General features: G+C 42.7%; 1 protein-coding gene across 1 annotated transcript in view; it reads left to right on the top strand.

Moving 5' to 3' along the window:
* The first annotated feature begins 12,772 nt into the window (after window positions 1-12,772).
* The window catches only part of LOC126334843 (dihydrolipoyllysine-residue acetyltransferase component of pyruvate dehydrogenase complex, mitochondrial), a 68,428-nt gene continuing 53,990 nt past the window's right edge, over window positions 12,773-27,210 (top strand). The window contains exons 1-2 of the mRNA XM_049997510.1: window positions 12,773-13,339; window positions 13,964-14,130. Coding sequence (XP_049853467.1) covers window positions 13,221-13,339; window positions 13,964-14,130 — 286 coding nt within the window. The 5' untranslated portion in view covers window positions 12,773-13,220. The remainder of the gene's footprint in view (window positions 13,340-13,963; window positions 14,131-27,210) is intronic.

Below are 27,210 nucleotides of genomic sequence, written 5' to 3'. Positions count from 1 at the left end.
TGAACAACTGCCAAATAACAACACGTACCAGTTGCTCAGGTACGAAAATACCTTTAACATCGTAAATAATCTAGCGGACGTAATCTCAGGTCAAGTCCTCAAAAAATATTTACGAAACAATCAATAAATAATTACCAGACTTGTCAAGTACACCCCCTCAGTTCCGCCGGGACTTGGACTTGGCCAGCCGCCTCACGGCAGGAACCCGCCAGGTCTTCGGAATAGGTAGGGGGGCAATACATCAATACCCGAACAAGACCACGCACCGAATATGACATTAGATATACGGTTAGTTATAGGTTTAACCAGGAAATAGAAATAGCATAGAAGTGCAGCGACATGTCACCAGCCAGCCTAGTGCCAGGGGCACTCCCACTAGGATTAGCATAGTGGGAACGGCCAACAATTAGGTTTATATCTAAGCTGGCACACCTGTAACGCTGCAGATAGTGTGGTCTTAATAGTATTAATAACAACTATCCACAAGTAGTATCATAATTAACAGTAGATAGACTCTCTCTCTACTGTGACCATTTAAATCAATTTCAAACGTCCCACTACTTGGGTGCAGATGGCTCAAATGATACATGAAACTCTTTCAGAACCGGCTACTTGGTTTTTGTGCTTACCTGGAGGGCTGGAAATGCGCGGAACAGCCGCCGGCATGCCGGTAGTTGCCGCACGTTTGCACAAAACGCAAGGACTCGTCCGGAATTTAAACCCGGGACCTCCTGCACCCGAAGCAGGAATCATACCCCTAGACCAACATGCCGGCCGCGGTGGTCTCGCGTTTCTAGGCGCGCAGTCCGGAACCGCGCCACTGCTACGGTCGCAGGTTCGAATTCTGCCTCGGGCATGGATGTGTGTGATGTCCTTAGGTTGGTTAGGTTTAAGGAGTTCTAAGTTCTAGGGGACTGATGACCACAGCTGTTAAGTCCCATAGTGCTCAGAGCCATTTGAACCTAGACCAACGAGCCTGTTCGTAGCACATGACTGACGCCTCCGTTCTTGATATCACCATGCAGAGCTTCCGCTCACCCAGCGTTCTCCTTGGCTGTTGCGGTTTGATTGTTTTTATCGATGTCTTTTACTATAGCAACTTCTAGAATCGGACGGAGCTCGTAGCCGAAGCCCTTGCTTACGCAGGAAAAAATCTGTTGGCGCTACGGGTTTCCAAGTAGTACAACAGCAGAGCCGTCGTTTCCGTGGTGTAGCGGTTATCACGTATGCTTTACACGCAGAAGGTTCCCGATTCGATCCCGGGCGGAAGCACGACTTTTTTTAAACCCGTTTTCGGATTCCATTTCCGAGATAACGTCACGTCTGCGTATGCAGGGGTAATAAATGTCGTGTGCTACACGGATATCGCGTCATTTTACTGTCAAATGCTCTTGCTCCCATAGTGCACCGGTATTCAGTAACTCGGAACATTCGTAACTCCATTCTGGCCGGCAAAATTTATTATCCATTTCTTGAAGACTACTTCTCATGCAAATACCTGGGTGTACTGGCTTGTAGTGATATAAAATTAGAATGATCACATAGGCTTAGTAATGGATAAATCAGAAGGTTACTTGGTTTGTTGGTTGAATACTAGGTAAATGCAGTCAGTCTACGATGGATATTGCTAACAAATTACTCATGTGACCCTATCTAGAATATTTTTCAAGTATATTGGGGCCTGTATCAAATAAGACTAGCAGGGGACATTGAACGTATACAGAAAAGGCAGACAAGTGGTCACAAGATTGTGTGACTCATGGGAGAGAGTGTCATATATGCTGAGAAACTGAACTTCCAGACTCTTGACGATAGCTGTAAATTATCACAAGAAAGCCTATTTGCAAAGTTTCAATAAGCAGCTTTAAATTATGACTCCAAGAACATACCACAACCACCTGTGTATCATTCAAATAGGGATCACAAGGAGAACTTTAGATTAATTACAGCATGTAAACAGGCATTTAAACTGTCATTCTCCTCAGTCTCTATATGTGAATGAAGTGGGAAGAAACCCTTGTAACTGGTGCAATGGAACAAACCCTCTGCCAAACATTTCACTTTGGTTTGACAAGTGTAGTTGTAGATGTGATGGCGCCTGCCACGTCGAATGGCGTCACGTTTGCAGGAAGTCTTATAAAATGAGTGTTATTAAAAAAATAAAAATAAAAAATGTCTGATGGTTAACTCATGAGCGAGCAGCCCTCTTGGTAGAGGAAGTAGCTCTTCCCAGAGGTACCCTAATCTGCTCTGCAGGAACACCGAAGATCAGTTGTCCCTTTCCACTTAACATTATAAGCAGCTTGCGGTGATTTGAGTTGATTCTGTTCATGTGATTTTTAATTACCAGTGACAGTCAATACAGTTTGTATGTTTTGCCATATATTTAATTATTCAGAAGTGATAGATAAGCATAATACATCGCAAGAAAACAAGCACAAGAAAAAAGGAGCTTTATTTCTCGAGTAAAGAGCGTTCTGTCGTTTATAACAGGCTTTTACAACTTGTGTTAAAATGAAGAATAAAATAATAGAACAATTGGTTAACATCGGCAATCGGAATTCATTTAAAACTCAGTCCTGCCAAAATGGGATGCATTAGGAGGAACCACATGGCTCACAGAAATCTGCAAGAAGTAGCACTAAAATTTTTTGAAACGAAATGCACCATAGAAAACTTTAAAGAATCAGTAATTTGAGGAACGATGGAGGAATTCTACAAAAATCGAAAAACAGTGCCGATGTTATACGCATTATTTATTACTATAATTGCAAAAATCGATTTTGCTTAACAGAAAGGCGGTTTGCACAAGATATTGCGCGAAAAGCTATTTACCTGTGAGAGATCACTAAGTAAAAGAAAGATCTGGTAGCGAAAATTGATGTAATTGATTGGCGATACAAATATTTGATACAAGTAAGGAAATTAAGGGAGTAGGGCTGACTGCCCCATCACATGACATTGGAGCACGACATCATCAAGGTTTCTCTGCAGGAAAGTTTTGACAGCTGACAATTTCACTTCATATATTGACGAAACTTCGGTGGACAACAACGTTACTTTTAGGAAATGTTGTCTAGGTCGTGGCACTGCCAGCATCATGGACAATGTTAGAGGAAGTAACACTATAATTGTGGTGAATATTGTATCCAATTCTGGGTTTAATCATTATTAGTCTAAATCAATGTTATTCTCTTCAAAATAGTCCCCATTACACATTATACAGTTAGGCCAGCCTTTTTTCCAATTTCCAAAATACTCCTGGAACTGTGTCTTTGGAATAACTTTTAGCTCTCTCAGTGATGCGTTTTTAATCTCATAAAAGCTTGTGAAAGGCAGCCCTTTAAAATTTTCTTCATTGGTGATACAAATATTTGATACAAGTAAGGAAATTAAGGGAGTAGGGCTGACTGACCCATGAGAATTTGAATGATGATGAACATAAAAAGCTACATGAAAGCTATGGCATAACTGCAGTATTGTTTTTGGCCAAAAATTCACTAACACACAACGAAGTGTGAGCAGATACATTATCGTAGTTCAAAAGCTATAAACTGTTCTGAAACAAATCTGAACTTTTCTTTGTTGAGATTTTTTTTAATTATTTTGTGTTCACAATAAGACACACAACATAGATTAGAAACTATGTAAGTTATTACATTGTAATAACAATCAACTACACTATTTTTATTTCAAGGCCAATTCACACTGGTCGTCATGTCCTGTTATGTCACTCATGATATATCCCATCAAAACATTCTGACTGTCCCATCACATCACTTTGGATCATGGCACCATCAAGGTTTCTCTACAGGAAAGTTTGGACAGTTGACATCTTCACTTCATACAATCCATTTCTTGTTTTGTGTTATTTCAAAACGAGTATTTTTATCTTTATCGATTTGAAAAGAATATTTAGTAAAGATAATTGTATAATCATTATCAGTAACAGTGTTCACAAATAGCAGATTTCTATACAGTTGGAGAACTTATGTAGCATCTTTGAGAATACAGTTATCACTTACAAAGTCTATTTTCATTGACCCACTTTGTTTGGTGACTCACAATGCTATCATAGTCTTTCACATTTGTCAGTTTGTCCATTTCATTAGACATATGTCCTGTACATGTACTGTCAACAACCATGAGCATACCTCCTTTCTCATTGGCTTCTTGTGAAACTCTTCTCTTTGTCATATTCATGTGCAATAAATACACTGCTTTTGTTGATGTCTTGTTTGTTGTTTTCTTGAGTGACTAGACTTTTCTTAATGCCTTCCAAAGTGAACAATGATATTTTTGTGTTGTCTTTGTTCTTAAAATTGCAATATTCTTCTTTGCGGTTTGTCCTTTTACAGTGGGGACAGAGCTTGAAGGATCTTGGTTTTGGTTCTTGAATTTGATTTTTATTTTTAAAATAGCACTCTTATTCTTTGTGATTATTTTTCTTGCAAAGAAAACAGTGTTCTTTATTCTTATGCTTCTTATATTCTCTAGAAAAAGTTCATTTCCCCCACAATTGTTATAAGTTTTATATTTTCTTTTATATTTGTTAAAATGAACATCAAAGACAATACTCTCTTCTTGATTATTATTTTGCTGTCATTCTTCTCTTATGGACCTACCAATTACATTTTCCATATTATTCTCACCACTGTGCGATGAGTCCCATGCTGGAGAAAAGTGTTTTAATTCACCAGGTAAAATAGTGTCTTAGTTATGATCACAGTATCTGTCATATTTTCTGATTGGAGATTATTCAGCACAAATGCGATATTCTACAATACACTTATATTACTAGCTATGTCTCTAGTTTCATCATACTTCAAACTACAAAATTCTTGAAGCCACTGCTGCGTTCTTTGAGCTTTGAAAGCTACACAAAACAGTATATGTAGCTTTACCTTTTTCAATTGTTCTCATTATATAACGTTTTGTCTTGCCATCCAATTGCTATCATTTCTTCTTCTTTTCTACAGTTTCACAGTTTTCTTGTGTTTCAGTTCCATTCACAATAGCACAGGAATCTTGAGTATCAAATAAGATTCCAGTTTCAACATCCCACAGGCTGAATGTACTGCTGTCTTTAAGCACTTGAACATCATGAAGTGCTTTGTTTTCTTGAAACATCTTTTAAGAGGATTTAATTTTGTTTTTGTGGTATCTGATTTTATTTATTTATTGTGAGAGCACTGGGTCCAGAACCTGTTGGATTTTTTATTATTTTGTGTTAACTTTATTGGAAATATAATAAGACACACAACACAGATTAGAAACTACTCCAGTTACTACATTTCTATAACAACCTACCATATAGACATTCTACTCATACATAAACTCTTAGATAATTCACATTGTACTTTTTATGACAGCTAACAAAGCCCCATTAGAACTACTGATAGCCTTGGGAGAGCTAGTCCTGACAAAACTCTACCACCTGGTGAGCAAGATATATGAGACAGGTGAAATACCCTCAGACTTCAAGAAGAATACAATAATTCCAATCCCAAAGAAAGCAGGTGTTGAGAGATGTGAAAATTACCGAAAGGCTATTTACAATTTGTACAGAAACCAGATGGCAGTTACAAAGAGTCGAGGGACATGAAAGGGAAGCAGTGGTTGGGAAGGGAGTGAGACAGGGTTGTAGCCTCTCCACAATGTATACTGAGCAAGCAGTGAAGGAAACAAAAGAAAAATTTGGAGTAGGTATTAAAATCCATGGAGAAGAAATAAAAACTTTGAGGTTCGCTGATGTCAGAGACAGCAAAGGACTTGGAAGACCAGTGGAACGGAATGAATAGTGTCTTGAAAGGAGGATATAAGATGACCATCAACAAAAGCAAAACAAGGATAATTGAATGTAGTCGAATTAAGTCAGGTGATGCTGAGGGAATTAGATTAGGAAATCATACACTTTAAGTAGTAAAGGATTTTTGATATTTGGGGAGCAAAATAACTGATGATGGTTGAATTAGAGAGGATATAAAATGTAGACTGGCAATGGCAAGGAAAGCGTTTCTGAAGACGAAAAATTTGTTAACATTGAGTACAGATTTAAGTGTCAGGTAGTCGTTTCTGAAAGTATTTGTATGGAGTGTAGCCATGTACGGAAATGAAACATGGACGATAAATAGTTTGGACAAGAAGAGAATAGAAGCTTTTGAAATGTGGTGCTACAGAAGAATGCTGAAGATTAGATGGGTAGATCACATAACTAATGAGGAGGTATCGAATAGGATTGGGGAGAAGAGAAGTTTGTGGCACAACTTGACTAGAAGAAGGGATCGGTTGGTAGGACATGTTCTGAGGCATCAAGGGATCACAAATTTAGCATTGGAGGACAGTGTGGAGGGTAAAAATCGTAGAGGGAGACCAAGAGATGAATACACTAAGCAGATTCAGAAGGATGTATGTTTCAGTAGTTACTGGGAGATGAAGAAGCTTGCACAGGATAGAGTAGCATGGAGAGCTGCATCAAACCAGTCTCAGGACTGAAGACCACAACAACAACAACAACAACAACTCTTAAAAACACACACTGCAAATATTATTTTTACCTTTTCTTCAATATTTTCAACATCCACCCTTAAAGTAAAATATTTATTTTCAATAAATCTGAATCGTAAGTTTCACAATTTCAGTTAATCACCCAGTAAGCAGGTGTCACTTAATATTTTTCTAATATAGTACACCTCATTGATCATTTCATTGTGGCAAGAACTCATAGTGCTCTGTAAAGTTGAAATCTAAGAAGTTTGTAAGCATAACCATCGCATTTTACTACATCTCTCTAGATTTTTTCGACATTGGCGATCAAAAACGCTTCCTTCAGGACGACTGAGTCTTAGTGGGCCTACATCAGGCCTGGCAAAGTGTAGTTCGGAAAACATTCCGATCCAGCAAGTGCTTCCTCCTCTAATTCAACTCATATGGTGACATCATGGTCCCAATGTCGCCATGTCAGTTGACTGTCAGTCGCCATGGGTCATAAACTCTATAATACCAACTCCATATAAGCAAATGCCAAAAGACATATACTACTAAAGTGTTGATTTTTATTTAGTTATATGCCTTAGACACTTATTTTAATGAGATATATAAATATTTAGGTTTGCATTTATTTAATTTGGTCTTGACAAGTTCTGCAATTCGATTTCAAATTGTGTTGTAGTGAAATGAAGTTGAAATTGCAATGACATGTTCAACAAGCCACTATGTTGAGCAGATTTGATGTACATTATTGAACGAAACGAACTTCCACAAATGTATGTTGACCCAAGAAATATTTTATTTTAAGAGTAAATTCTCTGATGTTTGGGTACCGATCCTGTGGCATATTTCAAAATTTCAGCATATAATTCTATACTGAACAGCATGAATGGAACTTCTCCTTGAAGATATTTCCAACATTTCCATGACTTATTTTCATTGCATTATTAAACAAAATTATATCTAGCTGCGTATATTTAAAAATTGTTAAAACAACTATGAAACTCACTGGAGCCTTCACCAGTAATGGAAGCTAATCCTGAATTTTTCTTTTGTGTATTCTTGTTTCCCCAACGGCCTTGTCACAATGGTAACACTAGTTACCATCAGATCACCGATGTAAAGTGCTGACGGGTTTGGCTAGCACTTATATGCTCACCATATGGGTCTGCCAAGTCCTGTTGGCAAGCAGGGTCCACTCAGCCCTTGTGAGGTCAGTTGAGGAGCTACTTGACTGAGAAATAGCGACACAAGTTGCGAAAACTGACAATGGCTGGGAGAGCGATGTGCTGACAACATGCTCCTCCATATCCACATCCAGTGATGCTTACAGGCTGAGGATGACACAGCGGTTGATCGATACCATTGGTCCTCCAATGCCTGTTCCAACAGTGTTTGTTCGTTTGTTTTTGTATTCTTGTTCCAATTGATAGCAGCTAGGGTAATAACGAAAGTTTTGCTTATTTAGTTGCAATTCAAAAAACCTAACTTTACACTAGACTCCATTGACATTCGTAAATGTGTCACAAATATAGCGTTCCCTTCCTTGTAAATGTAAATTCAAATTATTTCTGATTTTTAAAAAAGTTAATCTTTCAGCTTCTCTTCAGATTCTGTATTATCTGATTTCATTTCTCTGTTCAAAAACTTGAAAAGTTATATTCTAAGTGCAAAACAACAAGTTTAACATTTTCCTTCACTTAACCAACGAATTTCGGAATGAAAAAATGATTGATTCCTCAGCATATTATATTCGTAATTTAGTAACATCTTTCACCATGAACAATAGTCTGACTTTTTCCCACAAGATACTTCCTGATGAATAATGCAATAAAAAATTAAACTATTCCGTCTTCTGTTAATTGACCAACAGAACCATTTTCGTTGCCGACCACAGCTTTTGCACCATATGTACAAACAGCAGAGCGTTTTTGAAACCACCCATTTCGTCAGCACGCAGTCAAATGCCATGCAAAATATCCGAATTAATACTTCTAAGGATGGGAAGTGAAGTGAGTAACGCTTCATGTACTGAAAAGTCCTACTTTATTACACAAAAACAAAAACTAAGATCTATTCGAACAGTACTCTTGTCCACATACAGAAAATGGTACCATCAGTTTTCAATTCTGGAAGTTTTTTTCCTATAACAACATTCTCAGTGTTATATGGCAAAGTAGCTGTTTTAAAATGTGCAGCGGTATCATCAAAACTAAATTCTTTTGTCACTTCCATTGCACATTACTCCATCAGTAAGCCTTCTCTGAAACATTTTTGAGAGCTTTTGCTAATTTTAAACGTACGACATATGAAGCAGTTAAACTCTTTTCTTGAACATGTGGTGCTTCAGGTGACTCTTATGCCTCCTTTTTAAGTTATCGACAAAAGGGCACAGTTCTTCATGTAAGTAACGCCTTTGTATTGCTTCATGGATCCAAGACAAATGACAAGCAACATTACCATCTTTGTTTTGACTTAAGCACTCTTTACACATTAAACACAGAGGTTCTTCCTCAGAACTGTGCACAAAAAAGTACTTAATCTGCCACTCCTCATAAAAACACGCTTCTCGGCATGCTTTCTTTTCGACATTCCTAAGAACTGCAATAGAAAAAAGCCACAAAAATAACCAGAATCAAAACTAGAATAAGAGGCAAAAAAATAAAGACAATGACAACTTGAACGATAGCGAAATTTTAAGGAGAGTAAATTTTTAAAAAACGCCTAGAGTAGGCGCACTCTTTGAAGAGACGCTGCTCCACTCAATTGTTGGTCAGCAAACGAACCGAAGACTGCAGCCAGGCCTTGATGACACCTTCCAAGTAGAGTTGGAGAGGGAAGGACTCACAGGAGGGGAATACCTCGCTAGTTGCCCTTTGCCAGCCCTGGCCTACATCATTAGCGACTGATTCGATTGTGATATGGCGATTGTTCGTTAACGTTTGTTTTACTTTTTCCACGATTTCATCGGCTGATGTGCAGGAGCATCCAGGAAGATTGTCATCTTCAACGTCTTCACGACATTCTTCGACAAGCTTAAACCAATCGAAAATCCTTGGTTTACTCCTAGCAGATTCACCAAAACAATATTTAACATTTTTAAAACTTTAATGCAATTTATTCTGTTCTTATAGCTTAACACAAATTCTGCGTTGCATTTTTACACAAAATAAATAATCGTCGATACTACCAAAATAACTGTAACCTTCTTTGACAGCTGACAATAGTCTAAATATCCGATAAACCCAACGCTGTACACATACCTTTCAGACATGTTTACCAACATATGACGAAAAAGTTGTGTGACTCGGACTAATACAACACAAGAAATTACGAGTTCACCGTTGCTTTTTGTACAATCCTGGCATAGCAAGAATTATTGCATTTCAGAGGAGCCCATCAAACAAAACTTCTACTTCTTAGCCGAGCGATAACGTAAGAAAAGTCTTAATTTTCACAGAATAATTGCACTGTTTCGTGTTCAAAATCCTATTGGGATACATTCATCGATTTAGGATGACAGAAGACGAACATGCATTCAGATGAACAGGGATCTGGTTCTTTATTTGTAATAGATATGTGAATCAGGGCTTATGACTTCCATTCCTTCGTTAATGTAAATTATTTAGTCTACAATGTTGACTTTCGGAAGAAGGCAGTCGTCCTGTGTGTTTCGTATAGTGTTAACTCATTGGTCTAAAAAATAAACGCTGCCAGACGTACCTGCGCACTATGTCGCCACTGAATAGCGCGCCCAGCGGTAGCGCCGCCACAACTTTGTGAAACAGCCTATAGAAGCACTTCGTGACAAAGCTGGGTAAGCAGAGTAGTGACTCGCTCGCTCATACATAGGGCCCGGATTTTAATTACCTAAAAACAGTGAAATATACAAGCATTTGTGAGCTAAAACTTACATAAATATGACCTTAAAAATAAAATATGAGTTAATAGAAGTTTATTTAAAGCATTCTTGTTTGTTTATTTAATTTTTTATTCACCACAAAGTAACAAAAAATTCACTTCTCAGAATACTGTAAGTATAGTTCTATCTTTCTGCAGAGTTTGTGGCTAATTTGCACCTATTTTTTAAATATCTGAATGTTTTATTTTCTAAACACAAAGTACAGTGAAAAGATCATCTATCGAAACAGTAAGACAATGTCTTTATTTCTATATAGTATTTAAAGCGTTTCACATTATTTAACACCGTATGTCAATCTTCAGTATCTGCAAAGTTGCACTGGATCACAAGGTGCCTTTTCAGGTTTTCCATTGTCAGAGATCTACGGTTGTCGCTTAGGATAGTTTTGTACCTGGAAAAGCTCCTCTCCACTTCACAAGACGTCACTGGAGCGTATTTGAAGGCAGCCAGGTCATTGGAGTTCAGCTTTGTTTCAGTATCTTCAAATGTTTCCCTGAAATACTGTCACTAATTTTGCGCAGAGTAGAATATCCGCGATTCTGATGGAGAACACTTTGCAATTTGGTTTCCACTTTGTCAGCCACGTGACCACGAGCTCGACCCAACTCACTCTGCACATGTTGCACAATACTCAGGGCCACACATAGCTGAGTGCCAACAGCTTCCAGTCGTTTGATGGCTTTTGATATCACTGAAAAATTGGCATTGATGTATGCCAAGTTTCTAGACAATGTATCTGTAAAAATTTCTTTCATAATTTTGATAGCGCTTGATTCATCGTTATCAAGCTCACAGAATATTGTCTTTATTTGGGTGTAGTTGGCGCTGTAATACTCAGCAACATTAAGCCAAGAACCCCATCATGTAACAACAGGTTTAGGTGGGAGTGGCGTTGAAGGTGCTTGTTCCTTGAATTTCTGCACCCATAGTGGAACCTTGAGATAGATTTTCTTGCCACAGGAAATTAATTTGTCCACGTCAGGGTAATTTTATCGCACGTCTTCGGCAACTCTGTGCAACACATGTGCAAGGCAAGTGGCGTACACCATTCTGGGGTAGAGAATATGAAGCCCTTTGGCTGCTTTAGCCATATATGAAGCACCAAAACGTTTTGTCTGTTTTCACACCATCTGGCCACAGTAGCTTCAGAGAGTTGTCAAATAAAATAGCAATCGTCGAATTGTTTACTTTATCGAGAGCTTCACTCGTTAGTAGGAGCATATCTCCAGGGTCATCAACTTTTAGAACACCAACAACATCATTTGCAATATATCGCCCACTAATATCTATCTATCGATAGCCAGATCTTTTGCTCAGCACTAGTAATTCGTATTTTGTTGAGCACATCATTGTAGCATACGGATGAATATTTCTTTCTCAGTGTAGATTCATCTGGAACTTGATGTGTTGTGTAATTCTCTAAGAACCGTCTGAAGCGTGGATTCTTCAGCTTTTCCAATGGGACGTTGCAGGACACCATTATCTCACACAATTCCTTGCAGAATAATTGCACGGTTGAAGATTGACCTGTCTGTTAAAAAAAAAGCGTTTGCCTGCTATTATTTTCAGCGCTTCGTTTCACACAGCTGCTGTGTTTAGCGGTATTACAGTGTTGTTGCACATTAAAGTGCTTTTCTGCATAAACTTTAACTTCACACAGTTTACAAAATAATATTTTCCCATCAGTACTGAAGAATTTCTCTCAAAATTCTCGATTATATCCTCGCAACTTCACACTGTCGGAGTACTTTGCTTTAGGCATGTTGAACAAGGCAAAGGCTGTATTCAAACTGGTTACTGGGAACACCTGTGCGACTCCGATGATTATTACGTCAGAAGCCGCCTTTGTTGGCTCTAAGAGCGTATTGTCGACTCTGCGCAACAATATTTTATGTTCGCGAAACGACTGTTGTCGTACACAGATTTTCTGCTACAGTCCTGAGAAATAAAGCTGTGTACTAATTTATCTGTTTATCTTTCATAATAGCACATTAAATATTGTCTCATGAGCAACATATTCATTTTCTTATTCGTGTGTCCCGTAAGATACGAGAAAAGCGTTATATGCATTTTTGGCAAAAGTTGACGGAAATATGACCTATTATATTAAAAGTTAGCCGCAGTGTGATCTATTACTAAAATTTATTGATATATGACTTTATATGCACAATCAAAATACATTTATCGACACTAAAATGCCTAGATTTGTGTGTAAGTTGTTCTAAAATTCACCCAATAGTTCAGAAAAAAATATGACTTGTCATTAAAATCCGGGCCCTACTCATATATTCACCGACAGAGCCAGCGAGTTAACGTGACGTGATATCGAGTATGAATACACCCTGACGCGGCGGGAGGGTCCATTGACGGCTAGTGAGAATCGATAGTGTAGTTCGCTCTGCGCTTAAGGGTATAAAATGCCGCAAAAACAATTCTGCATCTCCACACTGCAATTGACGTAAATGGTTGAAGATTATACTCAAATAAAAAACACATCCAACGTTGGGAGCAAGTGTTTATATTTATGAAATCCAAAGTCATGCCTAATTCTTGAATTTATAAAATTCTGCTTTTGTAAATTGAATCTCAATTAAGGTCATTGGCGACAGGAGCGGTAGTATAGCCAGCTCTAGTAGGCTATGGCAGTACACTCACGATAGATTTTTCATATTCTATGTTTTGTGAAGTACTCGTAGGAACATCTGTCTTGTATTTCATTGAATCTTTGGTAGAAGCTCTCTGTTCGGTGTTCAGCTGGAAGATCTCCGATAAATAATAGAGGTGCAGAAGTAGAAATAGGAATACGATTATGTTTCGAACGACAGTGGTTCGTGTTGAGTTACTGAGAAATTCCTTTAAGCGAGTTTCCAGAAGCAATGTGATAAGGTGCCTTAGCGTGCAGTGCTCCAAAAACAAGCATATATTGAGGTATGTTTTGTAAGAGAAATAAGTGTACGGCGCTGTTTCGTAATTTTTGACAGAACATATATTATTCATGGTATCCATGGCTGCAGTTTTTGTTTATGAACCCCTAGTGCATCTATAAACGGCACAGTCGTGTCGAAGGGAACGTGGTTTTTCAATTATCAGCAAGTACATTTGAAGGACATAGTCCCTAGGTCATGAGTCGTTCACGCCGCCACCGAATGAACAACGAGATTTAGTTTTAGAATGTATCCTTTCCTCTCATATTTTCTTGTTTCCCATCCAGCCTTCGTGTGACACTGTTTGGGACTAATTTTTTGTTAATTATTTGTTCCCATGGATCAAAACATCCTGCCAGCCTGTTGTGATAATTTCCGGTGCTATGTGTCACAAATTTAGTTTGAACTTTTCATTTTCCATATGTTCAGAGTTTAATTTATTTCCATCTAACAAACGTCATGTCCATTTTTAGTGTGTACCGAACTACACAAACATACATTGAGGTGCTGCCTCAATATAATTTTGTGACTCAAAACTGTGTGACATCAAATAATTGTCGGGAAGGTGGTTTTTCTGTTATAATTAGCCAAGTGAAAACGTTAAAAGTAAAGCAGTTTCTTGTTCCAGGTTTGGAAATACTTCCTTTACAAGACACGCTATACTAATATGGGACAAACCACAAGGATGCTTGCGTTACTTCAGCTCAGATCTTCCACCTCACAACAAAGTTCTTCTGCCTGCACTGTCTCCCACAATGGAGATGGGAACAATAGTCAGTTGGGAAAAAAAGGAAGGTTTGTGTCTGCCAGTATTCTGTGTTTTGTGCATATTACAGTGATTGAATATGGATCTTATGCTGAAATTGTTACTCTATAAACTGCTTATACTAAATGGCAGATTCATTTAAGAAAAGTCAGATACATATTCAGACATTAGAGTGTTCAGGGTTATGTCTTCCTGGTGCCCAGGAGACAATACGAGCAATGCATCATTTTAGGTAAAATTCTTTTTAAGCCAAATAAAAGTTTGGCCATTAAAACAGCCCTAGGGATGTTTTACGGTGCGCATGCCAAATGTCTAGAGAGAGGGTAGATTTGCTGTACTGTACATGCATTCATGTCAAAATGGCCCACTGTTCTTTTTTACTGAAAACGCTTCCCTAGTTTTCTCAAGACTGCCATTGGGATGGAATGTCCACAAACAATATAAATTTGTCTTGAGGTTATGTTTTACATTATAGAGCTTTAGTCTTTCTGACAGCTGAATAATCACATGGCAAAGCACCTAAAGTCTTCATACAGGTTAAAAGTCATTAGAGAACTACATTGATTATTAGTTGATTGGCTGATTTGGAGAAGGGGACCAAACAGCTAAGGAAATACAGAAGTGTCCGATTCCACCCATCTGCTTTGAACCACGACATCACAACTATCGCGGAAACGACCATACACTAAAACTCCAATATGGTGCCTATGATGTCATTATGTAAACTTAACCACAAATGCGAAAATACATTGAAAAACCAACACACACACACTTTCCACAAAAACCCCAATGAAACTAATGTGACAAGTGTGGGAAGTTGGAGGTTTTTGGGTGGGGACAAAGTAAATATAAAAAGATTAGACACACATACCCAACCACACAAAACAACAACAACAACAAAAAGACAACACAAAACCCCCCAAATTCCACTGAACACAATATCGTCTGAAATCGGATGCTCTCCTTGACCTACACACCTCAACAGCAGCTCCCGATCCCACAAATTGGAAATGAATGCTTCTCTTGACCTGTTATCTGTACGACATATCCACATACAGCCGTCTGTGGTCCAAGACACCGGAACTTTAGGAAGCCTCATTTCTTCACGACATACTGAACATTTCACGACTTCGTCCAAAAAACTGAATAGGTGAAGAAATTTTATTATAGACAACATACTGTCCCCTATCATTACCGAAAACTGTTGACCTTGTCAGTCATATCCATACCTACCAAAAAAGCAATTTACCAAAATTCACACACAACGAACAGAAAAAAACTACAATAACGTCGAAATAACAAAACTAAAGATGTTAACTCACTGAAAAATAATCTGCTGAAAGCACAGTCTCGATACTACACATGTCCAATGTTATCACGCAAATGAACCCCATACGCCACGTAACACGCTACTCGTAAACGCACCACCAGAGAGAACCACCAACCGCAACAATACGCCACCTATAAACACGCAAACTAAACCAAAAACATCACCTAACACCACCAGAGAGTGCCACCAATCACATCAAAGCGACACCTACAAACATGTCACTCTCACAAACTAAATTCCACTCCGTCGTGACATCACATACAACAGCCGCCTTACGTCACGGGTCATAGCCGACGGGTGGGATCGGACGCTTCAGTCAACCCACAGCTAGGTCATCGGTCCCATCGGATTAGGGAATGATGAGGAAGTAAGTCAGCCTTGCCCTTTCAAAGGAACAATCCTGGCATTTGCCTGAAGCAATTTAGGGAAATCATGGTAAGCCACAGGAGGGACAGATATGGTCGATAATAACACTGACGCTTTCAACAAAGTACCCCTGTTATTGATAATAGGGGAAGGTGGTAAAGGATGCTCAGTAATTTGCGGGTACTTTTGTATTCTGGCAGCAGATTTCTTCAAGATTTTCTTTGTGCAAGATAAAAATTCAGTCACACAAGAGTATTCCTCTTTTGATAACTCTCAATGTCAGTAAATAGTGTGCACAATTCAGTTCGTGTGTTTTAAATTAAAGAACGTAGGTGTGTGATTGTAAAATTAAAATAATGAGTAAAAAACTTGATCTGTAAATACTGGCTGTACTTGATCATATTTGACTCCGTGAGGCCAGAACACAAAACATGAAATATTAAAATTTAGCATGACAGTGGCATTGTCTATTTTCTCAAGAGATGAAATTAAAAAAGCATGGGTTTCATTTGTTCCCCATTCAGGAGGTCCACTAGAATATTCAATAGAGATGTTTTGTCTGCCAGTGCTGTCATCTAGAACCAAACACACTTGATCAGCTACTACTCATCTTATTTTTTACACATTTTCTTCATACAGAGGCATTTTTAAATTGCTTTGGTTGGGAACAGACTTTCCATTATACTTCTCCAGCTAAGGTTTCATGATGGGATTGTTGATCACAGAGAGGGTAATATCTACAGATGGCACTATTGTAAATGTGTAAAAAGAATTCAGTTCAACTTGAACTACAAAGATGCCAGTATTTTATGTGAATGTAGGTTCTCCGGGGTATACTGTTGGTGGAAGGCTCTTGGGTTTCTAGCTGGGTGGCTCTGTTAAAATACCGCAACATAATTTGACACTGTCACTCAGCTGGAAACCTGAGAGCTTTTCACTAACAGTGTATTAGGGGAGCCCACATTCACATAAACGGCACCTGTACGGGTAGGAGATAACATGCAGCTTCAAACAACTGCAGAAGGAATGCACCAGGAAAGGGAAATTGCTAAGCACACTCACTTTCCTTCAGTGACATTAAGATGACATCCTGTCACAGTTTGCATAACTATGACACCCAGTGAAATTGCAGAAGACTAACTGCATTTTATGATGCACAGGCATGGCCACAGTGAGGGAGAGCATTCGCTTTACTCGGAAAGAGCTGGGCAAGAATGCATGTACTCTGTTCGCATGCCACCTGCATATGGCAACGACACTACCGGCACATACCGGGGAGTGGGTGGACTGAAGCTCTTAACACAGACAGCAAAGTACAGAAACTACATGCTGCCACAAAACTGCTTAGCAACTTTGACAGACTGTCTGGTGCTCAGACAACCAACAAGGAGGCAGACAACATCAAAACTACTGTAACAATGAAAACAATCAGTTATTCACAAAATTATTTAATTGGATAGATAAAAAATCTTCCTTCTCATTCTGTACGGTATGTCTCCCCTGGCCCGCAATTCTTGGTGACTTTCCTGAAGTTTACCCTTTTTCCTAGACCTCTCCTGTCCTTTTCCTTCATCTCTCTTCTTTCCCCTTCTGCCTGAAGAAGGAGCCACTGGCTATGAAAGCTTGCCAATTACAACCATCTTTTATGTGTGCGTTCTGCTGCCCCTTGGTGAGTACAGAGTTATTGTAAATTTGACAAATGAAGTACTGGATGCAGCTAAAATTTTAGCTTTTTGCAAAAGGGCCATACCAAAACAGGACATTATTAGCGGTATGTAGGAAATCTCGGGAAGAAGCAGAGGAGAACTGGCAGGAAACCTGCAGGGTCATCAACAAGTTCAGACTTTAAAAAGTGAACATGACGGCAGCAGAATGGGAGGCTATCTAATCGCTGAATGATGATGCAGGCCCTGTCCTTCCAGCAAACAAAGGAATTGCAACAGTGCTTATACACATCTACAATTACTGTCATAAAATTGGCTTACTGCTACAGGATTCGGCTTACAGGAGTGATGGCAAGGAAAACTGAGGCCCTGCTGAAGAATTCAGATCGACCAGAGGCAGTGAAGAACTGACTGTATCCCAGGCTGCCAGTGACACCACATATGTACGGACTGTCGAAAATCCACAGGGAAGAGGTGTCTCTGCAACCGATACTAGACACCATCAGTTCACATAATTACAGACTGACCAAACATTTGACGATGTTTCTAAAACCCCTTGTGGCAAGCTGTTGTCATCATGTTAAGAACTTGGCCAATTTTGTGAAATTACTTAAGGCTATGTTATTACTAAGAGAACCTCCTTTGAGTTTCAATGTTACATCACTGTTCACAAAAATACCTCCATAAGACTCATTGGCACTGCTATCTCAACATTTCGAGCTGCAATTAGTTTGTCTTTGTACATGTACTGATGACCATCTACTAGAAGTGCAGTGGAGAGTTTTATGGATAGATGAATGGAATGGCTGAGAGATCCTTGCTGGCTCCAGGGATTGCGAACCTCTGCATGAAACGCTGTGAGGAGATGGCTCTTCAACCTGCTAACCAGAAACCCAAGCACTTCTTATGCTATGTCGATATTACTTTTGTGGTATGGGAATGTGGCAGACAGGCAGTGGACAAATTTCTGGACCCCCTTAAAAACACCTGTTGTAACATTGCCTCCACTGTGGAAATAGAGGAGAATTGGTTCTTTCTTTCTTTCCTCGACATACTAATAAGGAAGAAGCGGGTGGTACACTAGACCATTCAGTATATGGAAAGAAGACACAGCCCCCCTGTACCTGCATGCAATAAGCTGCCACCATGCACCGTAACAGCAGACAGTTTTGACTGCATGTCATCAGTGATAAAGGAAGAAGCCTCCCAGGTGAACTAAAACTGCTGGAGGAAGTATTCTGCAAAAATGGCACAATGAAGCACAGATTAGTTTGGCATTCAAGAAGAGACAAGACAACAGGAAGAGGAAGACGAAAAAGAAAAGCAGTTGCTTTGCTCCCATACCTGGGACCAACCTCAGCCAAAATTGCAAGGCTACCCATAAAATTGAACATAAATACCACCTTCTGACCACCACTGGAGATGAAAGAATGGCCTGGCTCTGAATAATGACAAACCGGAAATATACAGCATCGTCTGCAAATGCAGCCAGTAGTACATTGGGCAAACGCAGCACTGTATTTTGAAACGCCGCCTGGAGCACATCAGATATGTGCAACTGGGACACAGCAATAGCAGAAATAGCCTCAAGGAAGATCACAGCTTTGACTTGCAGAACATCAAGGTGCTTTACTAGCAACCGGCTGTTGGGATTGTGTTGTAGAGGAAACCATTGAAATACAGGTTTGCGGCAATCTTTTCATCAAAAAGAAAGAATGCCAGCGAAGTGCAGTAGGGAATCTGGTATTAGCAGCAATAGGACAAGAGCATGACCAGCACCATCGTGCTCATGAGATGCAGCCAGAATCCACATACAAAGACGCGAATAGAGCACCCACTACCCCCACCACTGTAGCCTCAGCTCCCTCCCTACCTGCCAGCTGGACAATATACTTCACCAGTAGATGATGAGTATGACACTCATCAAAATGTTGCAGTATTTTGAAATTGCCCCCATCTGGAAATCTGGAGGTTTTTACCAAGATGCTAGTACTTCTCCAACAAATTACTGTCTCATCATATTGTTTAGGCATCTCTACTTTACTTTGCATAAAGTGCAACAATGAAATTACAAATGGTGCACCATAACTACGAAGCTGTTTTACAGTGTCATGCATTCTTGGAACACTTGTTTCAAATGTTGGTGTCTTGGATGCAGGTTAAAAGCAAAAATTAACTAAGCAAAAGAGAACCAAATGTTGTACAGTGACACTTAGCACTGTGTGAATGATGTACTGAATCTCAGACTTTCGAGCTTGTGGAGTGGCCACGACAGGTGCTCCGCGGTCATTCGGCATGGCAGCTGTTGTTAACACTGACTTACCAAATGTTGCTGCCTTCCAGAAATCTTCATAATTGTCAAAATTAATAGAGATAAATAATAGTGATGGGTGTACTGTATTTCATTTTATTTTTGTTTTGTGATTAGTTTAGTTGTAGTTTTTTTAGCATTTCATCGATTTTCTTTCACATATCGTATTTTAATGACTATAAGACATACTTTCATTTTTAAGCAGTTTTTTAAGAGATGACATTTTTACCATTTTTATTTTCTCCTACTCCTCCCCTTTATTGTCATTGTTATCCTCTTCACATATAAGATGCTCTTCACAGCCATCGAGAGTGTCATGTATGCTACACTTCTTGAAAGATTAACAATAATATCTTCTCTCACTGTAGACCATGACTACTTCATTCACTGACACCTTTGACCCCCTGTGGGTTTGGGGGTAAGAATAGGCCCACGGTATTCCTGCCTGTCGTAAGAGGCGACTAAAAGGAGTCTCAAACGTTTTAGCCTTGTGAGATGGTCCCCTAACGGGTTTGACCTCCATCCTTCTAAATTTTCCGAAGAGCGAGCCGATTGGGGAAGGGTGCCTTACAAGGAGCGATGTGTCCATCATGCATTACCATCTCTAGCCAGGTTTGTCGTCATCGCTTAGCAGTCCCGCTCACCTACCATCTCTTGGGCGTGGATTTGTTCTTGGGCGCAGTTTATTGCAGTCTGCTATGCTGTGTCGCTTTATGCGCCCATGACGATATTGGACTACATCACCTGAAATCCAGCACGGTAGCCAGTCCGTTGTGGTGGGGCCGCCATGTACCCTGTTGGTTGTAGCCCCCTGACTACACAGGGATCGCTCTGCTGATGCCAGCGCCGTTAACTCCCCACGTATGCCAAGGAGTAGATGCCTATCTCCTTGGGGCATTGGGACTCCCGGCAATGGCCATCCTGCCAGGTGGTCGTTGCTGAGGCTGGGTGGCGCCCGTGGGGAGGGCCCTTGGTCGGAGTAGGTGGCATCAGGGCGGATGACCCGCAATGAAGCGTGGTACATCATCTCTTGCTGGCGGCCAGCCGCCAGCAGTCTCTAAGCGTTCCAGGGCTCAATACAACGCAACTACATATTGACCCCAAATCGTTCCCCTCCCTGGCTACACCATGGGAGGAACGAAAGACTAAGGATGCCAGCGAAACATACTCGCCCCGCTACCTGGTGTGTACGAGAGCTGATGGTGAATCCTTTACATCCATGAAGCCTCAGTTCTTCGTCGAGCACTTAGAGGACAAGTTCGGGGAGGTGGAGGGCTTGTCCAAAATGCGCTCGGTCTTGTTTTTGATCAAATCGGTGTCTTCCGCCCAGTCCCGCCGGTTACTCGATTGTCACAAGCTGGGGGATGTTCCAGTTACAATCACGCCCCATAAGAGTCTTAATATGGTCCAGGGCATAATATTCCATCGGGACCTTCTATTGCAGTCCGATGTCAAGCTTCGCGCCAATTTAGAGCGGCGAGGTGTTCACTTCGTCCGGCGCGTACATCGTGGTCCAAGGGATAAGCAGGTTGCCACCGGTGCCTTCATCTTGGCCTTCGAGGGTGATACTTTACCTGAGAAGGTCAAGGTGATGGTCTATCGTTGTGACGTCAAGCCATATATCCCTCCCCCGATGCGGTGCTTTAAGTGCTGGAAGTTCGGGCATATGTCTTCCCGCTGTACTTCCAGCCTCACATGTCAAGATTGTGGACGCCCATCACATCCCGATACTCCATGTGCTCCGCCTCCCATCTGTGTAAACTGCGGAGAGCACCACTCGCCTTGCTCGCCGGACTGCAGGATCTTCCAGAAAGAGCGCAAAATCATGGAGTATAAGACCCTGGACCGCCTGACATACACTGAGGCCAGGCAGAAGTTCGAACGCCTCCATCCTGTTCGAATGACTGCCTCTTACGCCGCGGCTACTACTGTTATGGCCCCATTAGCTCTCCCTCAGACTGCCACCTCTCAGAGCCGGCATGCTACACCTGCCCCCTTGATGGTGGGGGGGCACTTCACTCCCTGCTGCTCCTGCATTACCTGCCTCAGGAGCAGCAACCCCCCAACCATCGGGGACATCAGTCCCCACTTCTAAGCTGGGGAAGCCTCAAACTTCCCCGGCTCGAATAGCACGGAAAGGGTCCCTTGGGTCCCTTCCTTCCCAGGTTTCCGCCTCTGGGAAGGGTGACGTCAGCCAATGGAAGAAAAGCAGACCAGCGGCTGGTCGCAGGACTTCCCGCTCCTCCTCCGTCCCGGAGACTGACTCGCTGGAACCCTCCCAGCCAATGAAACCCAAGGACCAGAGAGACAAGACGAAGAAGAAGACCTCTAAGGCCAAGGCACACGCGGCGGCATCCACCCTACTGCTCCCTACAGGCCCTGCGTCCGAGGATAAGGTGGAGACCCGGGCGTCCGCTGAGGACCAGGATCTCGCCGGATCCTCAGACACCATGGAAGCAGATTGTACTGGTCCTCCATCGGTGGCAGCAGGTGACCCAGTGGCGTGATCTGCCTCCTCGGTCCCTTCACGCCTTTTTCGGACATGGACAAAGCGATACTCCAGTGGAACTGCAGCGCTTTTTTCCACCACCTTGCTGAGCTTCGCCAACTCATCAGCAGTCACCCTCTCCTCTGCATTGCCCTACAGGAAACTTGGTTTCCGGCAATGCGGACCCCTGCCCTATGTGGGTATCGGGGTTATTACAAGAACAGGGCAGCTTATGAGAGGGTATCTGGTGGAGTCTGCGTCTACATCCTTAACTCTGTCTACAGCGAATGTGTACCTCTTCACACACCTTTAGAGGCTGTCGCTGTAAGGATGTGGACGCCTCAGCCTATTACTGTCTGCAGTTTGTATCTTCCGCCAGATGGTGATGTCTCGCGTCATGTGTTGGCTGCATTGATAGCACAACTGCGTCCTCCTTTTGTGTTACTGGGCGACTTTAACGCCCATAACCCCCTGTGGGGTAGCGCCGCGATTACTGGCCGGGGTAGAAATGTCGAGACTCTTCTCTCGCAGCTTGACCTCTGCCTCTTAAACACGGGAGAGCCGACACATTTCAGCGTAGTCCATGGCACATTTTCGGCCATCGACCTTTCTATCTGCAGCCCCGGACTTTCACCATCCATCCACTGGAGTGTCCATGACGACTTATGTGGTAGTGACCATTTCCCCATCTTTCTGTCACTACCACAGCGTCACTCTTCTGAACGCCCCTCCAGATGGGCTCTAAATAAGGCTGATTGGGGCTTGTTCTCCTCTCTCGCCACTATCGCACCTCCTTCCCATGACACCATTGATGCGGTGGTTCAGTCGGTCACCACCGGCATCGTTTCTGCGGCGGCATCTGCGATTCCCTGTTCATCCGGGTCCCCTCGGTGGGGGACTGTGCCTTGGTGGGCGCCCGAGATCGCAGAGGCGATTAGAGATCGCCGGCAGGCTCTTCAACGCCATAAGCGGCACCCGTCCTTGGAGAACCTCATCGTTTTTAAACAGCTCCGTGCCCGTGCCCGACGCCTTATTCGCCAACGGAAGCAGGAGTGCTGGGAACGGTATGTTTCCACCATTGGCGTCTGTACCTCTGCATCGGAGGTTTGGGCTAAGATTAGGCGACTCCATGGCTATCGGCCACCTGTCTCTGTCCCTGGGCTTTCGCTGAATGGAGTGGTGTGTCCTGACTCCGACACGATTGCGGACCGGTTAGCAGCGCATTTTGCTCAGTGTTCCGCATCTACAAATTACCCACTGGCCTTCCGCTCCCGGAAAGAGCGGTTGGAAAGTTGGAGGCTTTCCTTTCACACGCGCCACGCGGAGTCGTACAATACTCCTTTCAGCGACTGGGAATTCCAGAGTGCACTATCTGCTTGCCCTGATACGGCTCCTGGACCAGACCGCATCCACAGCCAGATGCTGAAACACCTCTCTGTGAATTGCCAGCGACGCCTCCTAGATGTTTTCAACCGCATCTGGGTTGAGGGTGTGTTCCCGTCTCAATGGCGAGAAAGCATCGTCCTCCCTGTGTTGGAACCTGGCAAGAACCCGCTGGAGGTGGACAGCTACCACCCCATAAGCCTCACCAATGTTCTTTGCAAGTTGCTAGAACGTATGGTGAGCCGGAGTTTGAGTTGGCTCCTCGAGTCTCGAGGCCTTCTGGCTCCGTCTCAGGGTGGGTTCCGTAAAGGCCGCTCTGCCGTCGATAATCTGGTCTCCTTAGGGTCTGCCGTCCGTACAGCCTTTGCACGCCGCCAACATCTGGTTGCCGTCTTCTTCGACATGCGGAAGGCGTACGATACGACTTGGCGATATCACATCCTGGCCACACTTCATGGGTGGGGTCTTAGGGGCCCGCTCCCGATTTTTATTCAGAATTTTCTGTCGTATCATTCCTTCCGCGTGCAAGTTGCTGCGTCCCATAGTTCCTCCCGGGTCCAGGAGAACGGGGTCCCACAGGGGTCTGTCCTCAGTGTCTCCCTGTTTTTAATTGCGATCAATGGGCTCGCTGAGGTGGTGGGATCGTCCGTCGCAGCTTCGTTGTATGCAGACGACTTCTGCCTCTACTACAGCTCCGCTGGCATTGCAGTTGCTGAGCACCAACTGCAGGGCGCTATCCGCAAGGCGCAGTCGTGGGCTGTAGCGCATGGCTTCCAGTTTTCGGCCGCTAAGACCTGCGTTATGCATTTCTGCCGGCGTCGCACGGTTCACCCTGAGCCACGCCTTTACCTTGACGGTGAACCTCTTGCTGTGGTAGAGACGCATCGGTTCTTGGGACTGGTATTTGATGCCCGGTTGACTTGGCTGCCTCATATTAGGCAGCTTAAACAAACATGCTGGCGGCATTTAAACGCTCTCCGTTGCCTTAGCCACACCAGATGGGGTGCCGATCGGTCCACCCTTCTCCGGCTGTATCAAGCGCTGATCCAGTCCCGCCTTGATTATGGGTGTGTGGCTTATGGTTCGGCATCGCCATCAGCGTTGCAATTGCTGGATCCCATCCATCAATGCGGGATCCGACTCGCCACAGGAGCATTTCGGACAAGCCCTGTTGACAGCTTACTTGTGGAGGCTGGTGTTCCTCCATTGCGGATCCGGCGGGACCGACTTCTGGCCGCTTATGCTGCCCACATTTGTAGTTTGCCAAGGCATCCCAACTACAGTCTCCTGTTCCCGCACTCGATCGTCCATCTTCCAGACAGGCGGCCCCGGTCAGGGTGTATGATCGCGGTTCGCATCCGGGCTCTACTGTGTGGGATTGAGTTTTTTCCTCTCCCGCCTGTTTTCCGGGCAAATCTCCGTCTGCCCCCTTGGTGTGTGCACCGACCATGCATTCGGCTGGATTTGGCACAGGGTCCTAAAGACTCGGTCCCTCCTCCGCTGCCGCTTTGTTTCTCTCCTTGCCGAGTTTCCCGGATCTGCCGTGGCCTATACCGACGGTTCGATGGTCTCTGGTCGCACTGGTTACGCTCTTACTCTAGAGGATCATTGTGAGCAACGGTCGCTGGCACCCGGGAACAGTGTATACACTGCCGAGTTTGTTGCCATCTATCGCGCCCTAGAGTATATCCGCTCCCGCTCAGGTGAGTCCTTTGTCATCTGTAGTGACTCCCTGAGTGGTTTACGAGCTCTTGACCAGTGCTTTCCTCGTTCCCGTCTGGTGATGGCCATCCACGAGTCACTCCATGCTCTTGCCCGTTGTGGCCGCTCCGTGTTCTTTGTTTGGACCCCAGGTCATGTCGGCATCCCGGGCAATGAGCGGGTTGACACGCTGGCTAAACAGGCAGTGAGTTCGCCGGCTCTGGAACTCGGCCTTATGGAGTGTGCTCTCCTGTCGCTTTTACGCCAGAAAGTGCTTGGTGCCTGGGGTGACGAGTGGCGCAACCTGCCCACGCCCAACAAACTTCGGGCGGTGAAGGAGACGACCGGTGTTTGGCGCTCCTCCATGCGGGCCTCTCGGAAGGACTCTGTCGTCCTCTGCCGGCTGCGCGTTGGCCACACGTGGCTGACGCACGGCCATTTGTTGCGCCGGGAGGACCCACCGCTATGTCGCTGTGGGGCAGCTCTGACGGTGGTCCACATTTTGGTGGACTGCCCGCTTTTAACAGGACTCAGGCAGACGTTTGCACTGCCTGATACCCTCCCTGCCCTTTTATGTGATGACGTTGCTATGGCGGACCTCGTGTTGAGTTTTATTCGGGCAGGGGGTTTTTATCGTATGATTTGAGTGTTTGTCCTTTTATTTCCTGTATTGACATGGGCCTTTGGCCTGTGGTTTTAAACTGTGGGTTTTAATGTCATTTGGTGGTTGGCTTTTCCTTATTTTCATGGTCGGCCAACCACCTTCACACTCGGTGTGATTTTAGTTCCGTTTGTCTGGTCTTTGTCTGTCTTTCTTGTATTGTGTCGTCCCTTGTCTCAGTTCTCCGTTTTTAACGACTGATAGCTTTTATTTCGTGTGATTTTATCGTGGAACAAGGGACCGATGACCTTAGCAGTCTGGTCCCTTCAATCCCACACCCAACCAACCAACTGACACCTTTGTTTGATTGTAGGTCGTTGCATATCTCCCTTTGGTGTGGATTCTTGGTGGGTTTCATCCATCATCCATTTGTTACATTCCTCTCCCATATACACTTGAAATAGTTTATTTATTGCTACGTCAAGAGGTTGCAGTTGTGAATTAAGTTCTCCCAGAATATCAACAAGCTCTGTATTTCCATGTCGCAATTTGTCTTTCACAGAATTTTCCAAATGATTACCAAACTGATCTAGCACAAGAAGAGAACTGTTATCCAATATAGTATCTCTCCCACACTCTTACTCCGTAATTGCATATCAGCCTTGTACATCCAACCCTTGACATGTAAGTGAACACCACCACATGGTGTTATTTCAGAAAATTTTTGCATTGTTTTGCACTTGAAAATGATCATTGGTTTAAGTTTAGTACTGTCAGCACAACATGAAAAAACAACAATGTAGTGCATTTTTTTCATGTCCCCCTTGTTTTTATAGTTACAGTTTTAGCGCCTTTCATGGCAACAGTTATGTTACATGGTGCATTAAATGTCGAGTAGTTTTCTCCATATTCGCTATATTGCTTAGTGTCACACTGGTTTTCCGCGGTATTGAATAAATGGCCATTTTTAAGACTGGCAGGAATTTTAAATCAAACACTGCACATTTTTATATTAATTTGGAGTATAATATGCACCTGAATTTTGGAGGCAATTTTTTTAAGAAAAAAAGGCATCTTATAGTCCGTAAAATACAATATCAGCTTGAGGGATAGAATATTGCAGAATGATTGGTTGTATAATGGGTGTTAGTGGGAGAGTGGTAATCATAGAAACTGAGCTTGCAATAATTAACTGCGGAACATTATTTTCATTACTTTGCTCTGTAGGTTTACTTTGCTTCATTTGTTCTTTGGCTTCATTATAT

This window comes from Schistocerca gregaria, chromosome 2 (genome assembly GCF_023897955.1).
Source record: "Schistocerca gregaria isolate iqSchGreg1 chromosome 2, iqSchGreg1.2, whole genome shotgun sequence".
NCBI lineage: Eukaryota > Metazoa > Arthropoda > Insecta > Orthoptera > Acrididae > Schistocerca > Schistocerca gregaria.
Note: the sequence above shows the minus strand (reverse complement) of the source record. Positions and strands in the feature narration are given on the sequence as shown.